This window comes from Astyanax mexicanus, chromosome 13 (genome assembly GCF_023375975.1).
Source record: "Astyanax mexicanus isolate ESR-SI-001 chromosome 13, AstMex3_surface, whole genome shotgun sequence".
NCBI classification, from domain to species: domain Eukaryota; kingdom Metazoa; phylum Chordata; class Actinopteri; order Characiformes; family Acestrorhamphidae; genus Astyanax; species Astyanax mexicanus.
The window spans coordinates 44,501,365-44,528,240 of NC_064420.1; the positions used below are offsets into that span (position 1 = coordinate 44,501,365).

Genomic DNA, 26,876 nt, shown 5'->3' on the forward strand with positions numbered 1-26,876 from the left:
AGGTGGTAATATAAGAGTCGTTAGAACTTTTAAAGTTTACTATTATTCTTTAGGAAAGTTTCATTATTTTGATTCTTGACTTTTTTTTAAAGCATGCTCTTGGAAGACACCTTTCATGAACATGTATGATCTAACAGCCCTGAGTCAGAGCTGTACTTCTTCAACCAGAGCATTTCTTTTGTCTGCTGAGGCTGAAGATTAAAGCAGTAACAGCTGAGAAGTTGCCAGACTTGCTGAACAGATCCTACAGGATACACCATAAAACCTTCAGACGAATACAGACATCGGGCACAATACCAACCTCACAAAGAAAAGGGAGAGAGTGCATAATGTGTAATTATGGATAATGTGCATAGTGTGTAGGCCAGGCGACACTAAGGTCACCACTAACTTACTTATATATATATATGAACACAGCTCTGGAAAAAATAAAATACTTACAAATTATGAGTTTCTTTGATTTTACCAAATTGAAAGTCTCTGAAATACAATCAAGAGGAAGATGGATGATCACAAGCCATTGAACCAAGCTGATCTGCTTGAATTTTTGCACCAGGAGTAAAGACATAAGGTTATCCAAAAGCATTGTGTAAGACTGGTGGAGGAGAACATGCCAAGATGCACGGAAACTTTGATTAAAAAACAGGGTTATTCCACCAAATATTGATTTTTGAACTCTTAAAATTTCATGAATATGAGCTTTTTTTCTTTGCATTATTTGAGGTCTGAAAGCTCTGCATCTTTTTTGTTATTTCAGCCATTTCTCATTTTCTGCAAATTAATTCTCTAAATTACAATATTTCTATTTGGAATCTGGGAGAATGTGTAAAATGTATACATATTGTTTTAAACACCAGCAAAAGATTAGAAAAAAAGAAAAGAAGAGAGGATTATAGAAGTGCAAAGTAGAGATGGTGGGAGTGAGACATTAACCCTTGCTTTCCCAGAATCAGAGACTTACTCATATAAGAAGTAATGTGACTCGAACTGGGAAAGTCCCCCTGCACTGAGCCATCGAAGGGTTAAAACAGACAGACAGAAACACACACATATCTAGACACACACACGGAGAGAGATTCACACGCACACAGTGAGAGAGTGAGTGATAGTGGTCTATTAGCTAATAAAGAGGCTCTCATTAATGAATTATTAATTTCTTACTCATGAACATTTAAATGCATGTAAAATATAACCATACAATGAGTGCATTTGGGTTACATGAGTTGATACAGTAATAGAGAATGTACAAATAGAGGTGCAGTGTGTATGCATCTATGTGTGTGTGTGTGTGTGTGTGTGTGTGTGTGTGTGTGTGAGTCATGCCAGATGTAATGATATCAGTGTGCACTTTCTCATCCTGTCAAAAACACACACACACACACACACACACACACACACACACTCAGCTCCTGCGAGAAGAGCCTTGTGTTGGGTGTAAATATTTAGAGTGTAAAATAGACACATGAGTGCAGATTAAATCATGGTGGAGGCTCAGACCCTCTGCGCTTCATGTGATCAGATATAACGCCTCACTGGGTTTCACTGAGTGAACTCGTTAAAGTTCATTTCATCTCCTCTACAGATGTCTTCATACACTCTTATGCAAATGTCTGGGCTCCCCTGGTCAAATTACATAATTTGTGTGGCCATAAGTGTAAAAGTTTAGTTCACATCCTTGAAAGAGGCACACTTCTGCACGTAATTCTGACGCAAAATTAGGTTTGCTTTACTTTATTTAATGGCCGTGTTTGAACAAAGCAATGATAAATACAGTAAATGCATATACACTCATAAATAGTTGCAAAAATTGTTGCTTGTTTTGAATCAGGGATAGGTCTGGTGGCTGAATCTAGCATTATAGGCTGTAAACAGTGTTTTTTAAATGTCAGGGCTCTCCGGATTCTAGCAAGGAAGTGTGGAGCTACTTTGAGCTGGATAACGGTGGAAAAAGTGATTTATTGGGGTAAATTATGCCCCGTATCACCCAGTCTGAAGGGTGTTTGGACAAACTGTTAGAATTTCTGGATCTCGGAATGCTGTGGAAGAGCGGAGGTGTGCTATTCATCAAAGGTTCTCCTTTAACTGCTTTCAGATTTCTTTTGGGTGCAGCAGTTTTTTTTTACAATGAGCCTATTAAATGTAATATTTACAATATGTTAAATTGACTAAATAAATAAATAAACAAATAAATAGGAGCATTTCAGATTCCCGTTTTGACTTACACATTTCCCCTGAATTACGTTGTACCACTCTATGCCACTGCAGAGCCCTTAATCTGGTCATGGTTTCTTTTTCCATCTGCTGTGTTGTAAAATCAGGACCAAGACCAGGATGTGCACGACATCTCGAAACAATTGCTGTCATCAGATATGTCCTGTCTCACGTTTCTACCCTAAATTTCCTGGAGTTAGCAAGCTAACAAGATCCTGGATCTTGAACCACATGGGTGACGCCCATGTGGTTTTTTGGAAAAGAGTCCATTGTGTATTTGAGGTACCAAATCATTAAGTATGTGAGTATGTGCAGTTCTCTCAGAAAGTTTAATGTCAGTCATACATCATACAGTATATCATCATATTGACTTCCACAGATCCCCTGAATTGTGTCATTTAAGAGGGGTCAACATTTTCGTATAAGAATGTATAAAAAGCATAAAATGATTGCATAGATAAGACTTTTGATACATTAATATCCTGATGAACTATAGCATTGAAGGGTTATGTATACTCCATACAATACTTTGCATGTGTGTGTGTGCAGACCTTTGACCTCATGTTGTTTGTGTACAGGTTTGTAGTAGGTTATTGAGTGCAGGCCCCTCTCGTTTACACACACACACACACACACACACACACACACACACACATTTTGACATAATCTCCTGCAGGGAACTCTAATTCAAAGTAAATGTTCACTTCATGAACAAAGGCAGGATCACGTGACCCCACGATTGCCCAATCAGACTGCACAGAACAGTCCAAATCACTATGTCTGCTTTGCATTGCAAATGCGTGCATATAGGTATGCAAATCCAGTTTAAGACTATCTCTGGCACTCAAGCTTTTCCCAGTTTACCAGAGTGTGTGTGTGTGTGTGTGTGTGTGTGTGTGTGTGTTCCCCCTGAGTTTCTCTGAAAAACACCTCCCTCCTTAAAATAGACACCAAAGGTGGTGCAGTCTATATTGAAGGGCTTTGGCGCCATCTGCGGGTCATGGGTCCAAAGGCATCACTAGGATGTTTTGACTATCCTTTTCTTCTTTATCTTCTGCTGTAACTCTTTTGTACCTAGATGTACCGAAGCAATTTTTATTTTTATTATTTCACTACTGTACTTAAGTACTAAAATGCTGTATCTGTATCTTAATGGAGTATTTTTTTTATATTTTACTACTGTACTTAAGTACTAAAATGCTATATCTGTATCTAATGGAGTATTATTTTTAACTATTTCACTACTGTACTTAAGTACCAAAATGTGGTATCTGTATCTACTGGAGTATTATTTTTAATTATTTCACTACTGTACTTAAGTACTAAAATGCTGTATCTGTATCTACTGGAATATTATTTCTACTTGACTACTATACTTAAGTACTAAAGTACTGTATTTGTATCTACTGGAGTATTATTTTTAACTATTTCACTACTGTACTTAAGTACAGTAGTGCTGTACTTAAGTGCTGTATCTGTATCTACTGGAGTATTATTTTTTTTAATTATTTCACTACTGTACTTATCCATGTTGTGTACTGTACTCCATGTTGTCAGGCCATTACTGCAAGACATAAATTACATTAAAAACATAAAATCTGAGACATATACATGTACACTATGTAGAACTATTTTGGGTCTCCAGATCATCCATTGTTTATTCTGAAATTAAAGGCATTGGTTTCAGAGTTTATCCCACTTTGGTTGAAGTAACTGTCTAATGTCCAGAGCAGGCTTTCTACTAGATTTAGTAGGAGTTTTAGTAAGAGCAGGTTCCTGGGCGATCACCACCCATGTTATGTGACATGTTTTGGGACAAAGAACTAGCTAGCATCATGGCCCATGACTTTTGCAGTTTGCTATATAATGCTTTATATGATGTATTATCGTCTGTCCCACTCATCTGGCACCCACTATTTTCACTACTGTACTTAAATACTAAATGATGTATCTGTATCTACTGAAGTACTATTTTTAACTATTTCAATACTGTACTTAAGTACTAAAATGCTGTATCTGTATCTACTGAAGTACTATTTTTAACTATTTCAATACTGTACTTAAGTACTAAAATGCTGTATCTGTATCTACTGGAGTATTATTTTTAATACTACTTCAAATTTTGCTTCACTAAGTATTTTGAATGAGTTTAACAATTTTACTCTGATACATTTTTTATGTGCTGTATCCGTAATCATTACAATCATTCCAAACCTACATTATCGCTAAAGTCGGAGCAGTAGATGTTCTGCACTGTCACTGGGTTTGATGAAGCTGCTTATCATTGAGTGAATCAAGAGATCAAGATAAGAAGACCTCGCAGTTTCTGTTCTGCCTTTAGAGCTGCTAACTTTCCACTGTTTTCTTTAATAACTACACTAATAACACAGTACTGTACTTTTATTTTCAGTACTTCAGTACTACATTTACAATAAACTATTTGCAATGCTTAATTTAAAAAAAATGTTGAATACTTTAGTACTTCCTCTTAAGTGTGGAGCTTAAAGAAAGTTTCAACTTCTACTCAAGTCACTTTTTTGATAGAGTACTTGTACTTTTACTCAAGTCTAGTACTTATACATCTCTGCCCACAGGTCAGTGCAGTGTTCTTTAGTCTCCAATGGGACATGGCAAAAGCCATAGAACACAATACTAGTCCTTGTCTCATGACATTTGGCTTGTTAGTAAAAACATCTTTCAATACTTCAGTATTTGTTTTTTTTACAGAATCTGGTTCAGATTAATGAAGGGATTTCCCTGTAGTGCAGATGGCTGCAAACATTGCGAATCCATGTTGTCAGGCCATTACTGCAAGACATAAATTACATTAAAAACATAAAATCTGAGACATATACATGTACACTATGTAGAACTATTTTGGGTCTCCAGATCATCCATTGTTTATTCTGAAATTAAAGGCATTGGTTTCAGAGTTTATCCCACTTTGGTTGAAGTAACTGTCTAATGTCCAGAGCAGGCTTTCTACTAGATTTAGTAGGAGTTTTAGTAAGAGCAGGTTCCTGGGCGATCACCACCCATGTTATGTGACATGTTTTGGGACAAAGAACTAGCTAGCATCATGGCCCATGACTTTTGCAGTTTGCTATATAATGCTTTATATGATGTATTATCGTCTGTCCCACTCATCTGGCACCCACTATCAGGCCTCGCTTGAACTCTGAAAACTCATGTTGTCTTGCCATGAGCTCGTGCTGCCAGTGACCATCCTCATTCACAAGATAACACCTTACAACTTACACAAGTCTGCCCTTTGAAGTAAAAAAAAATTACATACAGTTTACATACTGATATCCCATGACTTTTGGCCTGTCAGTATATTTCGTGGAAAGTGATTTTAAAAATTTAAATTCCTTCCCGGAATCCTCTGCACCTACAACCTTCTTCCTGAATTCTTCAGAGAGCTGAGGTTTAAGACAAGACAGACACCTCCAAAATTTTCTAAACAGTGTTATAATCGTCCACAGCTGACACCGGTGTGTGGATGAGTGTTAATGTGTAATGTGCTTGTGTGTAAAACATGTTAATTGTAATTGTAAAGGATGTGGTTTACAGAAACAAACAGCAGATGCCACACAATACATTTATTCCATTACACCCCCAACCACACACATACACACTCACAAACACACAAACAATGCCTTGCATATGCACACACACACTAAAGTATGCTAAAGTTGATGCATGCAGGGTAGCACTCCTCTGCTGTGTGTGTTTATATGGGTCAAATATGACTCAATTTTTCCTTTTGCTGTATTTTGGTCAAGTAGAGAGCGTGCTTTACAGCGACCATCGCTAACCAAATAATAATAAACCCTAAAATACAGTATTCACTGCCCACAAGAGCAGAGATGCAGGAATATAAGCCTACCTTCAAACCACACACTATAGGAATGATAGGTCTTCATTAAATTCACGTTTTAGGATTGTTCCATTGTTCCTGCATACATTGTTTCAGCATACGATGTGCGATTTATCACACATTCCTCACCTGAGACAGGTCAAGACCACTATTCGTACCTTCTTCTTCCACAGCCATGCTCCTGTAATGTGTGCAGCGTGTGGTTTTGCATCTACTTGTTGTAAAATCTTTTTTTTTTTTTTTGCACGGATCTCCCTGGAAAACATCATCATGAACGCAGCAAAAGTTGCACCAAAATCTTAGAGTAGGTTTCTGCATTAATGCTGCAATCGCAGAAGTGTAATGATGCTCTGTAGAAGGAGAAACATACAAATTCCTACTTTATTTGAAGAACATTGCATGTTGTACTAGATCTGGTCTTGTTTATGTAAAATACATTGATAGTATTTTAATACCACAGTATAACTTAATATCAGTCAGGTTTGTGACAAGGTAAAATTGCACCATGCTTTCATTTAATGTGGTGGTTGGTGTGGCGCAGTGGATAACACCCCTACCTGCTAGTGAGCTACCGCATCATGTGGGAGACTGGGGTTCAATTCCTGCTTTGGGTGACTGAATGCTACACTACACCAATAAGAGTCCTTGGCCAAGACTCCTAACACTACGTTGGTCCATCTCTGTAATAAAAATAACCGTGTAAGTCACTTTGTGACAAGTGTCATCTAAATGACATAAATTTAATTCAATTCATTAATTATTGGGTTGATTGAAGCGCACATCTAAAATTCCAAAACTAGGGAATGAAGCAAGGTTAAAAACAACAGGAAACTCAATGTATTGTACTGCAATACTGTATTGATTTTTAAAAACAGTATTGGTGTTTAATTATTAGTTTACATGTAAAGATTGGTGTCAGAAGTGGTTAATTTAATGTTTAATGTTTTATCCTGTCCCGCCCATTTGGCAGTGTTTTTCTATGTCATTAGATTTTAATGTCTTGATTTGATAAAAAGTAAACTTTAGCCCTATCCGGGCGGGATTAGTTTCTCAGGGGGACGTCTGTGAAAAATATTTCACACTTCTACTCAATGATTAAACTTTTGCAGCCGGACTGCAATTGAAAAAAACAGGAGGACCAGTGAGTTTTTTTTTGTTTTGGTTTTCTCAGTCACGTGACATCACATTCAGTAGGTCCTCCATTTCCACTCACTGTTGTGTTTACATGGATCTCCATGGAAACGCACTTCCAAAGTGTAATTACGGTGTGTAGCAGTTGACAAATAGCTGTTTTATTAAGCGCAAGGAGACGAAACTCAGAGATGTGGATCCGGATGGGACTAAAATTACCAGAGGACCACGAAGTTCAGCAAAAAACAGTAGATAATTCAGCCTGTAATTTTCTCAGAGGACATATATACGGTCGTTCCGGACAGGAATAAAATCACAGAGGACCCGCCATAAAAGAAAAAATTGCCCCAGGACCCCCTGAGAAACTAATTCCGTCCTGATGTGGCTTTTGATTCAAACAATCATAGTAATTGGTCTTTCAATATATTGAATTGTAACCCCTGTATCGTTATACATATTGTATCACAGAGTACTTACCAATACTCAAGAGGAAACCAAGGAGAAACATAAACCAATACAAATCCTGCACCTTGTAAATGAGTCAATCAAGTAAAGGGGGCGGAGCCAAGAAAGGACTTGCAGGGGCCTTGGGTCAGTATAAACTATAACCAAATTAGTACATGGCCTAAAGCCATGTTTAGTTAATTACAGTCCAAGATAGGGGTGACCCTCCACAACTGGCATGTGCTAATCAATCATAAGCTAAACACACTGACATGCCAAATGTCATGGGACATGGAACTAGTGTTGTGTCTACTGCATTGAATGTAAATGTGATTTCTGCCAGAGTAGCTTGTATTTTGGCATGGACAATTCTAGCCAGATTCCAACAGTCACGATCATCTACGATGTACTGCACTCACTCCTAAAGGCTTACGTTTTCTCCCGGCCGCTGCGCTCCTCCAGTGAACGTCGCCTAGCTTTACCAAACCTTCACACAAAGCAATCCAGACTGTTCTCATACAGAGTTCCCCAATGGTGGAACAAACTACCTTCCACTACCAGATCAGGAGAATCTCTCGCTATCTTTAATAAACTCCTGAAGACAGAGCTCTTCAAAGAGCACCTACTCTCCTAACACCTCTAACTAACTACCTTCCACTACCAGATCAGGAGAATCTCTCACTATCTTTAATAAACTCCTGAAGACAGAGCTCTTCAAAGAGCACCTACTCTCCTAACACCTCTAACTAACTACCTTCTACTACCAGATCAGGAGAATCTCTTGCTATCTTTAATAAACTCCTGAAGACAGAGCTCTTCAAAGAGCACTTACTCTCCTAACACCTCTAACACACTAACTACCTTCTACTACCAGATCAGGAGAATCTCTCGCTATCTTTAATAAACTCCTGAAGACAGAGCTCTTCAAAGAGCACTTACTCTCCTAACACCTCTAACTAACTACCTTCCACTACCAGATCAGGAGAATCTCTTGCTATCTTTAATAAACTCCTGAAGACAGAGCTCTTCAAAGAGCACTTACTCTCCTAACACCTCTAACCTAATTTCCTTCTTCCCCTCCTTTCCTCCTCTATCACATTATTTCCATTTGGCCTCATTTGACTAAATGTACATCATATTTATAAGTCACTTTGGACAAAAGTGTCTGCCAAAAGTAATGCAATGTAGTGTAATGTATTCCTGGTACATTACATTACAGGTTTGTAATCTAAACCCTAATCTGACGGAAGGGTAATGACTAAACACTTTATCATAGCTTTAGCATTGCATTCACATGCTACATATAAATCATTAACAACTAACAGGCTAACTATCAATAAATACTACGTTTTAAAACACTTTAGGAGGTATGAAATCACTCCACATCCACACAACCATTTACAGTATCATCCTGCAAACAACAATGTGAAAAAAGGCATCCCCACAGTCAGCTGTTTAAAAGTAAAGTTTAATTTATTTATTGTCCTGTAGACATGTGATCATTCAGCTGTCTGTTGCATTGCTAGTACAGATTAGCCCATTTTTTATTGGAAACACATGCTGAAGTGATGAGCAGACTTAAGATGCATTGAGGTTAGTTAATTATAAGGAAGAAAATGCAATGTTTATCCTGTGTTAATAAAAAAAAATAGTTTTAAACGTCTCCACATCAAAGCTAAAGCAAAGCACAGGATAGACGGACAGATGATGGAATGGATGGATTGAGACAGCAGGAACGGTTTTCCTGACTTGTTTTGCTACACAATTTGCTGAGAACAGTCACATCAAATCAGTGCCTCCACATTTAACATACATACATACATCATACATACATACACACACACACACACACACACAGGCATGTCACACAATCCTTTTTTTTGGCAATATATTGTCCCAGACAGAATTGCAATTGACATTTTAATCTTACTGTAATGTTGAGACAATTTTGATATATTGATAATATATTGGAATTGGAACATTAAAAATCATTAAATATCCTATATATATATATATATATATATATATAAAAAACTGAAATAAAATAAAAACACGGTTTTTAAACCAAGTTGACACATCGACTCACTATAATGTTAAAGGCCTCTTTTTCAACGTAAACACAATGGGCAATATTGAGGTCAAAGGTCATGCCAAGATCAGTCAATAACTTAATTACTGTGACAGACTGAGATTCTGTGGACAATGTGGTTACGCATCTGTTACAATGCTAATATTGAATACTATAGCCTAATGTTGCATTTATACATTAAAGAGCACTGAACATTTAATTATCAAGAATATTGGGTGATAGGAATATTGGAATTGGAATATAAAACTAATATAAACACAATATACATACATACATAAATAAATCACTGCTTTTTAAACTCAGTATCAATATTCAAGTGAAGTCAAAGGATAGATTCATATAATGTACGATAATTAGATGATAGAATTTATAAGACAGCCCTTCACACACAGACACACACACCAGCCGTTTAATAGCCAATCATTAAAAAACATACACTGTCCGACATCCTAAATCAGGGGAGTGGAACTGCAGGGTGCAGCATTTCCCCTGTTATGGCAAATTTCCTAAACCTGATAATTAGCTTCTAAAAGATCACTAAACTGTAGGTATCTGGCTGTGCAGAACCAGCATTACCATCCCTGTCGTAATGTATTTAATTAACTAAGACATTTTTGGTGTCCGATGTGTGGTTCTTCAGTTTTGCTGTGGGACTGCAATGCTTATAAATAATGGAATTTTACAGTGACTAGTTTGCATGGATCAAATTGCATGCCTAAGCTATTAGACATGTGCTTCAAGTTGCGTTTTAAAGCGTTAAAGCAACTACTGTTAAAAAAACTACCTTAAAAATAACAGCTTTAAAATCATTGTGATGCTATATTGTGAGGCTATAATAGGAAGAATTTTGCTCTGAGCTCAGTGTGCTGCTACACTATGCTGCACTATGTATCTCTGGTAAAGCTCTGGGCAGAAGAAAGCTTGTGAGAACTGCGCTATGCTGCTGTGTAACCTGAGTCATATTTGCATAAAATCCTGTAATATTACCCTACTACCACAGCCTACATGCTTCTGTCGCATTCAGTGAAATTTTGTATCCAGCAGAAAGACAGAAATTCATCAAATTAAAGAATTCTGATTCCTGAATGTAGGGGGAGCAAAACAACAAAAGAAAAAGTCTGGTATTACGCTGCATTTAAACTATTCTACATATGCCCATTTCCATTAGTCATTAGCTACATTATCCTCACAGCTTGAATAAACATTTTCTTTAAGGTAAACATTTTATACATTTGTTTCTTTGACTGAACCACTGCTTTAAAAGCTGTTTAATAAATCATGCATTCGTGAATGAGTTACATGAATATGTACATATCAAACATGGAGCGTTTCTGTGATTGGCTTCATGACAGAATTAAAAAAACATAGCAGTGCAAATGCGTTTATACACAAAAAAGAGACATAAAAAAGGACAAAAAAAGGACAAAAGATCAAAGACATTGCGTACCAGAGGTCCATCCGAGTGTATTGCTTCGTGATAAGCGCAGCATTAGTTCATATATACACAAACACACACATTATCATTCTTTCATCGCCTTTCACATTAACATTAAACATTCCCTCCCAACGGACTGAACAACAAGACTGCCAGTGTAAGAACTGCATTACTGTACAAAAAAACAAACTGATCCAAAGCTGAAATCTTAAAAGCCGGATATAAAAATCACTCCTCTGTCTGTTCACAGAGAGAAAAAGTACTGTAAGACCGAGAGGAACCTGAAAGAAAGCGAGAGCGAGAACATCTTCAAAGGCGAATCAGTAGACTCATCTCCGTCACAGACTTCCTGCCTGAACTGTGGGTTGAGGGTCACAGGTGAATTCGCCCCTGACCGCGTCTTATGGGATGTGAAACCTGCAAAATGAACACAATATAGGAATAAATATACTTAGTGGTGTCAATCGATTAATACAGTTAATTAGATTAATCACGACAATATTCTGTGATTAACTGCAATTTATCGCACTTGTTCTTCAAAAGACGCAAGTTTTTATAGTGTATATTTAAACGTAAATTAAAGAATTAATGTAAGAAATGTAAAATGTAATTATATTTATATTAGTAGTTTCAAATAAAATACTAATATATACTTCTATGCTTGAGGGGAGATAAATATAAATTGGGGTGTTGGAATAAAGAATGTACGATGAATCCCTGAAGACAGAGCTCTTCAAAGAGCACCTTCTCTCTTAACACCTCTAACACACTAACTACTTCTAACCTCATTTCCTTCTTCCCCTCCTTCACTCCTCTATCCTATTATTTCCATTTAACCTCCTTTAGGCCCTGTCTAAAGATGTTTTTACCTTTAACTTCTATTACTTTTGTACTTTACTATTGTAAGTCGCTTTGGACAAAAGCGTCTGCAAAATGTATTGTAATGTAATGAATTGGATAGAGGAAACTTTATTTTTTTTACTTTATTTTAAACATCTCAGCTTGGTTGTAAGGATTTCTGTATTAGAACTTAATTTGCCGAGTATAAAAATCTTAGAAAGTGTTGGGGGATGACCATTTATATGGCCGGGGGGAAACAAGTAATGGCCAGTATTCAGTAATGTGTACACTGTCTCTTTAAGAGCCTCTTATGCTAAGTGCTAAGAAACATGTGTAGCTATGCTGAGAGCATAGTGAACCAAAGTGTGTGTTGTGCTGCACCACGGAGACCGCTGGACCGAGCTCCTTACTTTTATTTATTTTATTTTTGTAAATAACGCTATAAATGTGTTTTGGTGCTGCATTACTTCATAAATGAACTAAGAAATCAGTAAGTGGAATATCACCAGATCAAGTCTGAGTGTCCTATCTGCTCCATGTGCTTCATGTTTCACCTGCCCCAAAGATTCTATCTGGGTTGGAGCTGAAAGTCTGAACAGATACCGGAGCAGAGCGTTAAAACTGGACAATACACACCAGGAGATGACCCACAGTCATTGTGTTGTCCGTATTGGAGCTTTTCAGTCAATTACACAGAAAAACTAATTCACACGCTGGGTGGGGATGGGGCAGATTACGGTGGAAGTTGGGATCAAACTTAAAAAAAATAATAACTCTATACTGATTCCACATTAATTTTGTGCGTTAACACTTTAAAGTTGACAGCCTTAAAATAAACACATTTATATTACATCAACAATCAACATGCCATCCTCTCATCAACATGCCAGCATATGAGTCTCCAACAAACAATAGAAAAACAGCTCCTCCTTGTGGTACAACTTTAGTCATCCAATTTTTAATCTTCTTAGTCATCCAAAAAAATATATTTTATTTATTTTATACAAAAAAAAATACAATAAAAGATGGCTAATCGATTCAGTTCAATTTAAGTGTATTTATATAGTGCTTTTTAGATAATGGAGGGTTATGGCCATGGCTAAGATTATTAATTATGAGAATGTGAGTAATTGTTGAACACATGCTCATCATTTAAACAGGTCTACGTAATATATAGTAGTTTAAAACATTGTATGAGAATGGCATCATTACAGTACACAAAGTACATGTCCTGAATAACAAGGAAACTTGCTTTTATGTTGTAAGCTAAAACAATTGGATATGCTGACGTTCTTGGCAAGACAAACACAATAAACAAGACCAACACTCCCCACAAACACAAACTGAAACCCCTCTCAGTACAATGATGTGGTCTTTGAGGGGATGCCCCCTTCACTACCTGAAAGGGAAAGCACTAAAGAGACTGAAAGGCCAATGAAATACTTTACAGGGTGAGAATTGCCCCTATGTGCCCCACTTAGTCCTGTCAAAATGATCCAGATAAGGGGTGTCAATCCTGGTTATTTTGGGCTGGTTTTACTGCTGTGCTTTATTCAAAACAACCAGCAACAAATCTGAATCCACTTGTTTAATCAACCGGGCAGTCTTCAAACAACTGATGTGCAATGTCACATTGATTGTATTTAAATACTTAAGCTACATTTGACAACAAAGTCCAATAGTTATTTTATACTACATAATAAAATAACTAGCAGGTGCAATAATTCAAAGATAAATAATGTAAAACCTTTTTTTCCTGTCTAAGCTTTAAAACAGTCTTGCATTTCTGCATTTTCTCATTACAGAGGGGAATAAACTGTAAAAAAAACTATGGAGGAGATAAGAGAGAAAAAAAAAAAAAAGACTTACTCTGGGTGTGTCCGGGCTGCTGAAAGGCGACAGCTCAGCCGAGTGATTCTCCTTATCAAAGGAGTTTTCACGCTGCTTGTGTGCAAATTTCCTCTTCAGAGCTTCAGCAATGAGCGCTGCAGGGTCTGATAAAGATGCAGGACCCCCCTTACTCCTTCTCTTCCTCACCGGGGTCCCACCAGGAGATCTGCCAACACACACAGATCACAAGGAGGTTAGAGGAGGACTCGGACACATAATTATCACATTCATTATTAGGTTCGTTCTGCCTTATCAGTTTCTGACATCAGTGAGGGGTTATCATCAAATTTAAAAAAAAGTATCATCTCCAAAATTAACACTTTTAAGCCTCAACATCAACACAGAAATTGATGAAGCACACTGTAGAGGATTGACAGGTTCACCACACCTATTCTGAAAGGGCTTCTTAATGAGCTGATTTGTTAAAAGCCATGTATTTGCAGATAAGACACAAATTGACTCGTTGACCACAGTGAGTTATGTTTGGAGATAAATAATAGATAAAGACAATCTACCCCAAGAAGTGTTAAACATGGTGGTGGGAGCATAATGCTCTGTGGCTGAATTGCTGCCAGTGGAACTGATGCATAGCACAAACTGGTGGAATTTTGAAGGATCATCTTAGACCATTTTATTATTATTTCAAACCATTAGATGATTGAAACGTGCACACAGGTGAAAGTGTTCAAAGACAAAAATGACACCAAGCACACATTAAAGTGGGTTGTACAATGAATACAGAATACAAAAATAAGAAATAGCCTTCCCAATGCCCTGTTTTAAATCATATTGAAAATAAACAAGTCACATCTGTTCCAGAAAAACAATAAATTGAAAGAAATTCTTATAATTCTGCAGAATATCTAGAATTTTGCCATAAGCTTAATGATGGCCTTTAAAAGCACCTGGTACATCTGGCAATTGTTAATAAACCTTAAACTAAATATCAGATGTGTTATACATTTTATTTGATTTACTGCACCAAGGGGACACCAGAGGGCACTATAACACAGTGGTTAAAAAACAAAGCATCTGAACCAGACCTGGCTCTAAACAACAGATTAATTTAAACACAAAACTGAAATAAAATGTACGAGTTGTGAATACAGGCATACCTCTCCACAGAACGAAGCTTGACCTTATTGATGTCCTTCAAAACGTCCAGCATGGACGGTACAGAGGACGATGTCGTGCACTCTGAAGGTCCAGCTTTGTCTTTCTTGGCTGCCTGCCTCTGTCTGATCACCTCAGACACTGAAACATGTGGAGAGCTAGCCACACCGGGAGGAGGAGGTGGAGGAGGTGGCGGTGGTGGTGGCGGAGGAGGAGGAGCGCAAAGAGGTGTGGAGGTAAGGACAGGAGCTGGTAAAGGAGTGGAACAGGGTGTGGCTGGAGCACTCAGGAGAATACTGTCAGCTGAAAATATTAAACACATATACAATTAATTAATTAATTAATTAATAATTTTGTTTCAGTAAAACATGTGTATTCAGTGTAGTTCTAAATGTAATCTGTATATTATTAAAGAGTTTCATGCAACAATTAAAAAAATATATTAATTTTTATGATTCAGTTACAGATTTACTCCAGGAAAGATTAAAAACAGAAAACTTCTTTTTCTTGATTTGTGATGGGGATTGTTACCTGTTGGAACAGCGACTATCATTGCTATCTGAGCTCGGAGTTTATTAAGCTCCGCCTCCAGTGCTGAAATCTTCTGCAGGGCCTCAGGCTGTGCACTCTGTGCAGGTGCTCTGCGTAGGGATGCGTTAGGGAGGCTCTGGGCTGCTTCAGCTGGTCGTTCCATCCTCTGAGGCCATTCGTATTTACTCAGTGGGACAGCACTCCTGCAGAAAACAAACCAACAAAAAGTTGCTGGTTGGTGATTTGTTGGGGCTGGTGTCGAGTAATGAAAGAATATATGATTTATAGTTATGATGCAAGTATACAGATAGTACAGATGCCTTCAAGTTATATGTATGGGTGTGCATATAATACACAACATCAGGGGTCAGCAATTAAGTTTAGCTGCTGGTCAGATATGTTCCAAGCCATTGCGTCGCGGAATACAAATGAAAAATCTGTTTTGGAAAGTGAAGTGTAATGGGATGGAGTGCTACAGACTAGTAGCTCTCCAGCCCAGAGGGTGGTTGAACCCAATTACAGAACAGTTGATCTCAAAGCAGGTAAACCCAAGAAGAAAGGAAAAAAATAAAAAACCTGTGTCGTCAGGGTTGCAGTCCAATACACCACCGCTGCCCCAGCTAGTGAATTGGGACATGGCCGGGAAATAACGCCCTTATAAGGAGATAGGGAACCCAAGAATGGGCGGAAACTAAAGTCACGCCCAGCACACCAGAAAGACAGGGGAGGAATGTAAACAAAAGTTTGCCGGAGAAGCATTTTATTTTATTTTTTTTTCAACCAACGTTCTTTATAGTTTAAACAACCTCACGGGCCAGATGTTTCTGGCCTATTGCCGACCCCTGCACTACATGGACAACAGTATTTAGGACACCTTATAAAGTCCCATTCTAACCCATTTTAACCCATAGTTATTAGTGTGGAGACGGTCCCCCTTTGCAGATATAACAGCAGGTGTGGAACCCCCAAGTTATTGATCAGCAGGGCATTATATGCTGTTCTGCGCTACACCCTGCTCTGTAAACTTTATGTGATGAAAACTTTGTGGCTAAGTTGCTGTGGTTTCGAAAACACTATAAATCAGGGGTGTCCAAACTACGGCCCGCGGGCCATTTGCGGCCCATTTCCTTTTTTGGAGCGGCCCGCGAGGTATTTTAGATATAGAATGAAAGTTGGCCCGCTGTTAAGCAGGATTTTATAATGTGAGATTCAAAGTTTGAACGCTAGGTGTCAGAAACGGGCCAAAGAGTCTAAAAGCGGCGAGAGTGAAGTTTTAGCACAGAAAAATGGGCCAAAGAGTCTAAAAGCGGAGAGAGTGCGCGTTTCTAGCACAGAAAAATGAGTCTATAAGTTGTAATTAAGGAGTTTAATATTAATAGACATCCTGAAATGAAACATCAATTTGAAAAATATTAGTTTACACAACACTGTCAAAGATAAAGAAGTATTATTTAAAGTGGTATATTTCATTATTTGTTTTATTACAGAGTCTTTGGCCCAGGACTTCAAATATATTTCTCCTTCTGGCCCCGAACAAAAAGAAGTTTGGACACCCCTGCTATAAAGTATTTTTTAAGGATAACACACAGCTGATGGTAAAATATCTAGGAAGATATTTTACCAGCTGACCTGTTGGAGGGATGTCATTCTATTACAATACCACAGTATTATTGTTATTATTATTTTGCTTCATAATATATTGGTTAGGATTCAACCAATGCAGATATGACTGGTTCCCATCACTACCATTCACACAGAATTTCTCCCACACAGAAATTAGAGCAGAAAAATGTGGAATCCTCATTTAGAAGACCCACTGGAGATATCTGCTAAAAGAACCAGATTCTGATATGGTTTAGGTTTCTTTCCCCCCCGAATACCTGAACTTAGTGTAGCTGTCTCCTTCATCCTCTGCAACATATAACACATCTGCCAGGGATGGAATTCCAGGAGCATCCACTGAAACATTAATGTGGCCATGTCTCCTGAACGTCTGCAGAGGAATCTACACAGAGACAGAAACTCATTAAAGACACATTTAAACTGAATGCAAATCAATACAGTACAATGAGAGGCGGCTCTTAGTGTTTCCTGGTAAATAAATATTAATATTTCATTCCTACTGGAGGAAGAATTCTCAAAACACTTCAGTACACTTAAATAAAAATTAAAATGAAGGGGGGAAAAAGCATTTCTCAAATTTTCAATGGAAGACAACTTAAAATGGTTTTATTTTTTGCATTTTAGAACATTTCTATTGGTTCATATATTGTGAATTTTTTTAATAATATAAAGAACAATTGGAAGATTCACATTATGTCAAAGTGAAAACTTGCAAAACTGAGGACACAAAACTAGGATTCCTAGGTCATTGTAAACTAAAACTTTAAAGAGCTAAAACAGTTAATTGTATTTTGCCAAATATCATTTTTATTAATGAATAAAGTAAATAAAATATTGATGCCCCAACCGGCTCATGTCCAAGAATTAGCATGACAATTCATAGAAATGGTCAAAAATTAGTTAAACAATATTCTGTAACATATAGGTATTCATTTTAGTTCGTGTACTTTATTATCACTGCCACACAAATACTTTGCATGCATTCCTAATAACCTTTCAGAAGAAGAAAACTTTCAGAGCCTTCAACGGACGTCAATGTAAAATGTTCAACATCAGGTCATTCTTGAGTATTTCTATTGTCCCACTCTGCATGAAACTCTTACATACTATTAATAATAAATGCCAGATTAAGAGTTTTTGTGTATAACAACAATAAGATACACTATATAGACAAAAGTATTAGGACACCAGTTCATTCATTATTTCTTCTGAAATCAAGGGTATTAAAATGAGTTTATCCTGCTGTTATGAGGGAAACTGTCTCTACTGTCCAGGGAAAACTTTCTACTAAATTGTGGAGCATTGCTGTGAGGATTTGATTGCATTTACTGACATGAGTATAACTGAGGTCATGATTTTAGATGAGAGATAAACATTATACACAGTATGTAGATTAGGTCAATTTGTCTTTTACAGTACCTGAAAATGCACCCGTGGGTAGGGAGCCAGAGGTAGGTTTGTCCCAATCATGCGGACGATGCTGCGATACTGTCCACACAAAGTTGTCTCCCAGACTGGAGTCAGCTGCGGGGGACAGGAGTACATTCGGATGGATTAGATTTCAGACTGTATCACAGAACATCAGAAACAAAATACTGCACATATGAAAGGGAATTACAGAAGTCTGCTAATTTTAAGAATCTGTCAATTCTGATTAATATTAAAAAAGCTTTTTTTTACATTTAATGTGGCAGAACTGTGGGATTATGAGGAAATTTATGCAAATACTTTCTAGGAGTTACTGGATACCTGCCTCACCAGAACTGTGTACTTCTCCTACAGAAGAAGTACTTAAAATGCTTAAAATTTAAAATACACAAGTCTGTGTATTTACCATGCTCCAAAGAAAATTAGCTTTTTTTTTTTAGAACAAGCTAAGAGAGACACCAAAAACAACTTTAGCTTACAATGTAGGTGTTTACATGACACACAACTTAAACTGGCATATGAAAAAATATATATTGGTACCAGTCTATCAAGTAAGATACCTTGGTGGCCAAGGACTGGACATTATGGCCAAACTTTACATCAAAAAACTTTTATTTTATTTTGGTTGCTATCAATATGAACAATATAAAATCAACAGAAAATCAGCTGAGAACACCCACAACAGATGTCTGTACATACAAACTACTGAACAATTGGCAATTTACAAAATGCTTCCTGTGATAAGTCAGTAAGAAACATATGTTTAAAAAAAATATGTAATCACAATACATTGTTCACATTACATTTTTCACTTTGTGCATAGCCAGAGCACTAGATCCACATAGACCAGCAGTATAACTTCTTAGTACATCATCCAGCATCTATAAGCACAGGTACTGAAGACTGTATGACTCTAAACATCTCTTTTTTGGAGCCTTTTGACTGAAAATAGAACAATAAAGCTCTGAAGCTTGAGGTGTGAGCAACACAAAAGCAGTTCAGGATCAGAAATCAAAGCCAAAAAGGGAATTAGGTGTTTAAAGTGAATGACTAAAATAGAACTGTTTTGAGCAGAGCGCCTTGCTTAAAATACACATAGTGTAGACACCTGCTCATGCAGCATTTCTTCTAAGATCAAGGGTATTTATAGGAACATTTAATTACATTCAGCCACAAATAGTGCTAGAGACATTGGGTACTGATGTGGAATAATAAGATCAGGTCAGTCCTGAATCACAAATGGCACTCCAACTCAAGAGATTAGAACTCAGTCATTTAAAAGATCTTTATCAGAACACTTGGACATGGTACCCTTAGGGTTTTGGTAATGTTGTTTGTATGCAAACAAATGCCTTGGTCAGTAAAAAACGATTATCTTTAGGACACTGACACTTTTTTTCTCTGGAAAAAATTAAGAGACCACTTCAGTTTCTGAATCAGTTTCTCTGGTTTTGCTATTTATAGGTATATAAATGAGTAAAATGAACATTGTTGTTTTATTTTATAAACTGCGGACAACATTTCTCCTAAATTCCAAATAAAAACATTGTCATTTAGAGCATTTATTTGCAGAAAATGAGAAATGGCTGAAATAACAAAAAAGATGCAGCACTTTCAGACCTCAAATAATGCAAAGAAAACAAGTTCATATTCATAAAGTTTTAAGAGTCCCAAAATTAACATTTGGTGGAATAACCCTGGTTTTTAATCGCAGTTTTCATGCATCTTGTCATGTTCTCCTCCACCAGTCTTACACACTGCTTTTGGATAACTTTATGTCGCTCCTGGTGCAAAAATTTAGGCAGTTCAGCTTGGTTTGATGGCTTGTGATGACCCATCTTCCATCTTGAGGTTTTCAATTTGGTCAAATCAAAGAAACTCATCATTAATAGTAGTTCCTCTCCTATTTCTTTTTTTTTTTTTTGTCAATTAACAGCACTAGATTCAGTCTGAATAAACAGAAACTATTCTCTCTTGGCATTTAACATATATGTGTTCCTGTGGTGGGAAAAAGCTGTGTATACTAGAATTTGAATATACTGCAAAAAGTAAAAATTCAATCAGAATGCTACCCTATTTACCAACTAAGGCTATTTAAAACTGTCGTATAAAATTATAATATAAATACATTTTATTAAAAATACTATACCAATACCCAATATAAATTTACTTACCATATCAGTGGGCACTCCAAAATATTCAAAGACATATCTCAGCAAATCAACGATGTCTTCCAGCAGAGACATCTGTACCAACATCTAACGTTTTTATCCCCCCAAACGAGGCGATAAAAGAGTCAGCAGGATTTCTGCAGCGTTGGCTGCTGGATGATGATCAGCTTCAGCACAGGGACACTGTTTCACTGCAGCTGCAGCAGCAGCAGCTTTTACACGTGATCTGATCAAATAACCCGCATCAAACTCAGATCTGCAACCAAACACACCACCGATACACATTAACATATAAATAAACTATATATACCATTAATAATACACAATATACACCAGAAAAGCCCAATTCCCATTATTATAATTATTATTATTATCATTATTAGTGCTAGCTAGCTAACCTAGGTTACAGCGGATCCGGCTGATTAACTCCTGCTTACAAGCTAAAAAAAGACAGTACAGATTTACCACAGAGTCCCACACACTCCTACCCGCGAACCGCTGCATTAAAACAATTTGAATTAACTCAAACATGCATTAAATACATTACAAATATAGAACATTTAACGCTACCTTCCTAAACTTCCTCACGCTTGCCGTTCATATGAAATCAAATAACGCTGTATGAGCAAGGCTGCTTCTGATTGGACGGCTCAAAGCCGAAGTGCCGCCTCCAGCCAATCAAACCGCAGAGTCTAATTTTGTCGGCACCGATTTTCGACCAATGGTGTTGTGCGGAAACAAGTGCGAAATTTGTATTTGTGTGTCCAGCGACTCTTTTCACGGAGCTGCGGTAAGAACCCATTTTATTGAATTACAGAGTAAAATGAGTTAAAATGAGACACGAAACGGTTTGTTTTAGCCCGGAATTAAAAGGCCGTGGGCCAGCGCTCAGGTTGGGAGTTGAGAAAATAAAATAATTTGAGTAACGGTAACATAAAACGTGATAGACCTTCAGCCGTGCTTAAAGCTAGCTAGCTAACTCGCTAGCATGCTGGCTAATATCCGTTCAGTTTAGCTTAGTTTGGTGTCTGTGGTAATGCTAAACTAACGTTAGCTTACTGTGTCGGTTGTGTATTCACAGGGCCTGAATAGAAAGTTGTTGGATATTTCTTTTTTTCAGGTTAGCTAGCTAACTAGCTTATGTGTGCACATTTACCTTATGGATTACATTATCTGTGAGACATCACCAAGTTGGCTAACCTAGTTAACGTTAGCTAAAGATGTTTAGTTCTAATGAATGAAGCAAATAATAATCTTGAGGAACACTTTTATTTACTGTTTTGTTCTTTTTAGCGACAGATAGTTAGTTAGTCAGTCAGTTAGTTAGTAGGGGTGTGCCATATTGTATCATACGCAGTAATATTGCCAATAATTTTGAATATCTATACCACAAAAAATACCCTGATGTATAGTGAATTAACTGTAGCACCATATGGGCCATAAGGGTACAACTTTCTTTTACTGGTTATAGCAAAAATCATTTTTTATTTGTTGTACATGATTCAAAGTAAATTCGATTTTTTTACACTCTTTGTAATGAAATGTACAGTTGGGTCAGTGTTTTTTAAGCAGTGATAATTTATTGTTAAAATATTGATTATATTGCCCAGTTCTAAGAGTATGTAAGTGTAAATTGATTATAAAATTTTTACTTAAGGGGACAGCCAGACAAGCATCTCTGGCAGAAATCACATCCACATTCAATGCAGGAGGCCCCCCACACATATCCCATGGATCAGCACAGCATTCTTTAGCCTTTATGTGACATGGCAAAGGTCATGGGACACAATAGTAGTTCCTCTAATATTTATTTTCTTTTGTCAATTTACAGCACTAGATCCAGTCTGAATAAACAGAAACTATAGTCTCTTTTTATTAAACATAAAGCTGTTCCTGGGTTTGGAATAAGCTTAATATGGAATAATTTATCACATCATCTTGTGTTTATGATAAATTAACCCACAAGATTTGTTTCCCAATACCATGTACACCTTTAATCTTATCTTGTTTTATTATGTTTTGAGTCTAGCCCTTACGCAGAGTATAATACACTAGGCTTTTGAATATACTTTTACATATCAAGAAACATCTATCTGTTTTCAACTTAATCCTCACTGTTCCTGACCATTTTTCTGTCTTCAGCAGATATCCAATAAGATGATGGATGCATTGTCAGTGGTGTCTCAGCTGCGGGACCTGGCATCTGAGCCCCAGAATCGAGAGGCCATAGTCCAGGACCAGGGCTGTTTACCAGGCCTTGTGCTGTTTCTAGACCACAAAGATCCTCAAGTAGTTTTTGCCACTCTGCAGGTATATATATTTTTATGTTTATCTCCATTTGTGACACCATATCTTTATGGACATCAGCATGGAAAGCAGTCTGTGTGTCTGGCTTTGGACAGTATTCTGTGGTATCATCTGCTCAGTAGATTCCTAGGCATAGTGTTTATTTGCTATTCATTTCACTGTAATGTTTCAAGTGTTACCCCACAGTTCAAACTCTGTATGTCAGTAACTGTTTATCCTAATCATTTTGTTTGCGGGGATAAGGTGAAAAAAATACACATGGATCAAAGTAGAGGGTTTGAGGAAAACAACTAATTTATTCAGAGGATTCTGTGATTTCTTTTGTGATTTAAGTAACAACTCACTTAATAAAGCACAGAGATTACATGCCACTTTAGTAGGGTATAAGTTTAGCACTATTTGTGTGGGAACATCAATCTCATTTAACCATATTCTTTTAAACCTTTTAGACCTTGAGGTACCTTGCAGAATCGTCCCAAAACATTAACATCATGAAGAATGAGCTTGGCATGATGGTAACCCTAGAGTCACTCATCGAAAAGTGAGTCACACAGATCTAGAGCTCTTTAATCTGTACACTTTTTTGTTTAAGTGAACTGATCAATATTCCACCTTTCTTTTTTTTTCTTGTTTCAGTACGGCAATGACTAGCGACATAACAGATCTCGCTAAAGAGGTGCATGGTGTGTTGAGTGCCATGGATACTTTCAGAACTCCAGAGCAGCCAAGGAGGAAGAATAAACATCAGTTCTTCATCAACAGCTCCAATAAAAAGGCCAAGTCTGTCACTTTGCACATACAGGGTTTGGATGGAAATGTAGGTGTATTTATTTTATTTTTTTCCCACATAATCTGAAACTGGCACAACTTTTTAAAAATATAATATTGTGTATTTCAGTTATTGTGTAGTTACACAGATGTTATGCTGTCTTTTAACTTTATTCACAAGGTGAGTGGGTTTGAAATGGTTTTCTTGTTTTGCTTTCACAGGATCAGAGAGGGGTGTGTGAGGACGCTCTTTTGAAGGTTAAAGGGGTGATTAGCTTCACATTCCAAATGGCACTGAAGAGGTGCACAGTGCGTGTGCGTGCAGATCTGCCCACTGAGGTACAGTGTATATGTTCAGCTTTACCCTAGAGTTTACCATTACTTTTTACTTTTATCTGAATAAGGCTTATACTAATTTTAGTTTTGATTAGTTTGCTGTAGTATTATAGAGCTGTAGATTTACAACTGTTTCCGTTTGCACTACAAAGTGATGTGAATGAAAAAATACTAAAATAAATGTCTTTTATTCCCCTTTTTCAGAGTCTGGCCTCAGCCATTGCCTCCACTAAAGTGCTTTCAGCTCAGCAAGTGGTAAAGAATGAGAGTGGAGAGGAGGTAGGTAGATAGAAATAATAGTCAAATTGTCTAGAATGCCCCAATATAATAGTCTGAGTGTGCAAAACAAGGGATAACTGGTAAAACTGCAATAGTGGTAAAATAGAACTAGTAAATGGATAAAAGGGTTAGTTTTCATATAGAGGCACCACAAGGTATTTATACTAACATTTCGGCAATAAAAAACAAGGCGTAAAACTATTTTTGTAATCAATCTCTTGTCATTCTTAAAGAAAAACCCACTTATGTGCTTTTTTTTTATTAAGGTTGATTTTTCTTATTAGTGATTTGTTAAGTTTATGAAGACAGTGGGGTCCATCATTAAAAGAACAGAGCTATCTGAGTCCAATTATGAGACTTATTTGACTGTGCTCAGGCATCCAGCACAAATCTGATTTTTGGGAAATCTAGATTCGTTTTTGATAGTGTGAACATACAGAAACCACATGAGATCTGATTTTGCAAGAATTCCTTACCACAGTAACTCATGCAGATACATTTGTGATGTCCAGAAAAATAAATATAATATGAACACTTGGATAAAATCCGATTTGTTCTGAAATTCTTAGGATAAAGCTTGTAAATAAGATCAAGTTTCTGTTTCCTATGTCTTTAACTAAATCCTTTGCTGACCTTATTGTTTATTCTGTTGTCCTCATCTATAGGTTTTCATCCCGCTCAGCACTACCGGCATGAAGGTAGAGCAGAATTCCCAGATTCCAGATTATCTTCCTGAAGATGAAAGTCCAGAAAAGGAGCTGGACCGCGCTGTCTCTCGCACTGCAGCCAAACAGGAGTCAGGTGGAAGCTGGTTAAACACAGCTGCTAGTTTTCTCACTAAAACCTTCTATTGGTGAATCTGTTGATGATGGTGTTGTCATATGTAAATATCTGAACCACAGCAGGGAGGTGTTTATTAAAGCTGGATAACTAAGCCAAATGTTAAACCTGTTAAAACAAAAAAGGAGCCTGTTGGTAGTTTCATTTGCTGATGTTTTTCAACATTTATCTTAATTTTATGATTAGCAGGTAATCCTGCTGCATGAGAAATCCACCAGGACTCTCAAGCAAATGAAATGTAATTTATGAAGTACTTTGATGGCAACACAAATGCCAAGCAGATCTACTTTGTTTGGAAAGTGTAAATATGAAGTGGCACTGTAATGTCCACCACTAAGACACTTCTTTCATGGCTTTGGAAATGCTTCTTTCACACCTTTTGTTTGTTTAACATCTCAGTGTTCCAGTTTTCTTCTTTCTGTTGTGTTAAAGTTTGTCTTTGTGTATATGACTGTTTCTGTTGTCCTGTTCACTTGATCAGCTGTGTACATATGGTCATATTGATTTATTTTATGTGGCAGAGTTGATTCTGTCTCAAAGAAATGTTTGTAATAAAGAACATGAAAATAATATTTTGGTTGTTATTTAAAATATGTTTTTATTACTGTTTTATTTCCAGCCTGTGAAGACAAAACAGCACACAATAAGTAAATAATTTTTCACTCATATTAGCATTGGCTAGTTTAGCCTCATTGAACTAATTAGTAATGAAAAGCTTACAAGGCAGGCAGAGAAAATATGACTGTATTAGTAGTCATGTATAACATGGAATGGAAGCTATTTAAAATCCTTTTTTATTGAAACTTTGATTTTGGTATATAGACACTACACATTGCTTATAAATGAACATGTGTTGGATCCAACAACTGCTGTTGTTGGAGTAACTGTAAACTTGACTATAAATGAACAGTCAATGATTCAGTCAATTTCTCTTGATTTAGAGCATTGCTGTGAATAGTGAGATTAAAATGTTAGATGATCACCACAGCACTTCCACTGTTACTGACGGTGAATTTACGGTGAATTTACACTGCTCCGACGCGACAACGCACAGCGACGGATCCCATTCATTTTCAATGGGAAGCGCTGCCTCCGTCAGACGCAGTCGCGCGGTGCATCATGGGTCCGACGCTTCGAGAGCAGGGGATGCGATGCGATGAAAAGTTGAGCCGAGCTGAACTTTATGCAAATGAGTCCGTCCGACGCAATGCGTCTATCCAATCAGAGAGCAGGTGTTGGCCTGTAACGCGTCCTCAGCGCAGCGCATGAAAACATTTTAGTTCCGCTTTCAAGCGTCCAGAGAAGCCTGGAAGAGAAGTTTCAGGCTTCCCTGTTCTTTATAAAATCCCTGCTGATTCACAGGGACTCTGTCAGCGAGGAGAAAGGCTGCTGTGATTGTTGGAGTCTCTGGTGGGTTTTTAAAATATTAAAATGTAATTTAATTGCTTTTGTCAGCTTATATACTGCTCACTAGACAGTGTAATGAAGCTCATTCAAACATTTATATCAATAAAGACACATTTATATTTATTAATTATTGGAAATAATAATAGTTTATAT

General features: G+C 37.1%; 2 protein-coding genes across 6 annotated transcripts; one reads left to right on the forward strand and one right to left on the reverse strand.

The window, feature by feature from the left end:
- Positions 1-9,118: 9,118 nt before the first annotated feature.
- On the reverse strand, positions 9,119-21,426 carry mtfr2 (mitochondrial fission regulator 2). 4 transcript variants are annotated; one of them, XM_049462922.1, is made up of 9 exons: positions 21,357-21,426; positions 20,790-21,042; positions 18,607-18,711; positions 17,445-17,569; positions 15,565-15,767; positions 15,036-15,336; positions 13,900-14,086; positions 12,537-12,621; positions 9,119-11,607 (listed from the first exon to the last, which is right to left on the reverse strand). In XM_049462922.1, the coding sequence occupies exons 2-8, from the start codon at positions 20,871-20,873 to the stop codon at positions 12,574-12,576; spliced, it is 1,053 nt and encodes a 350-aa protein (XP_049318879.1). In that variant the 5' UTR covers positions 20,874-21,042; positions 21,357-21,426; the 3' UTR covers positions 9,119-11,607; positions 12,537-12,573. The 4 variants fall into 4 exon arrangements, with proteins under 4 accessions (XP_049318879.1, XP_049318881.1, XP_049318880.1 ...); XM_049462924.1 differs by lacking the exon at positions 21,357-21,426 and adding an exon at positions 21,252-21,339; XM_049462923.1 differs by lacking the exon at positions 21,357-21,426 and adding an exon at positions 21,185-21,275.
- A 35-nt stretch (positions 21,427-21,461) lies between these two features.
- On the forward strand, positions 21,462-25,886 carry armc1l (armadillo repeat containing 1, like). Of its 2 annotated transcripts, none has more exons than XM_007257839.4 (7): positions 21,462-21,576; positions 22,932-23,096; positions 23,543-23,634; positions 23,730-23,910; positions 24,084-24,200; positions 24,402-24,476; positions 25,142-25,886. In XM_007257839.4, exons 1-7 carry the CDS (start codon positions 21,508-21,510, stop codon positions 25,331-25,333), a joined length of 891 nt encoding a protein of 296 aa, XP_007257901.2. In that variant the 5' UTR covers positions 21,462-21,507; the 3' UTR covers positions 25,334-25,886. The 2 variants fall into 2 exon arrangements, with proteins under 2 accessions (XP_007257901.2, XP_015463506.2); XM_015608020.3 differs by having other exon boundaries at positions 21,492-21,576; positions 22,929-23,096.
- The last annotated feature ends 990 nt before the right edge of the window (positions 25,887-26,876 follow it).

Excerpts from the sequence above, each read along its gene's own strand:
- armc1l (XM_015608020.3), top strand. The coding sequence starts at position 21,508 with ATGGTGTTGTGCGGAAACAAGTGCGAAATTTGTATTTGTGTGTCCAGC. Across the intron at positions 23,097-23,542 it reads TAGTTTTTGCCACTCTGCAG|ACCTTGAGGTACCTTGCAGA; the intron begins GTATATATATTT and ends TAAACCTTTTAG. Across the intron at positions 24,477-25,141 it reads AGAATGAGAGTGGAGAGGAG|GTTTTCATCCCGCTCAGCAC; the intron begins GTAGGTAGATAG and ends CCTCATCTATAG.
- mtfr2 (XM_049462922.1), bottom strand. The coding sequence starts at position 20,873 with ATGTTGGTACAGATGTCTCTGCTGGAAGACATCGTTGATTTGCTGAGA. Across the intron at positions 15,768-17,444 it reads GACAGCTACACTAAGTTCAG|GAGTGCTGTCCCACTGAGTA; the intron begins GTATTCGGGGGG and ends TGTTTTCTGCAG. Across the intron at positions 14,087-15,035 it reads AAGCTTCGTTCTGTGGAGAG|ATCTCCTGGTGGGACCCCGG; the intron begins GTATGCCTGTAT and ends GTGTGTTGGCAG.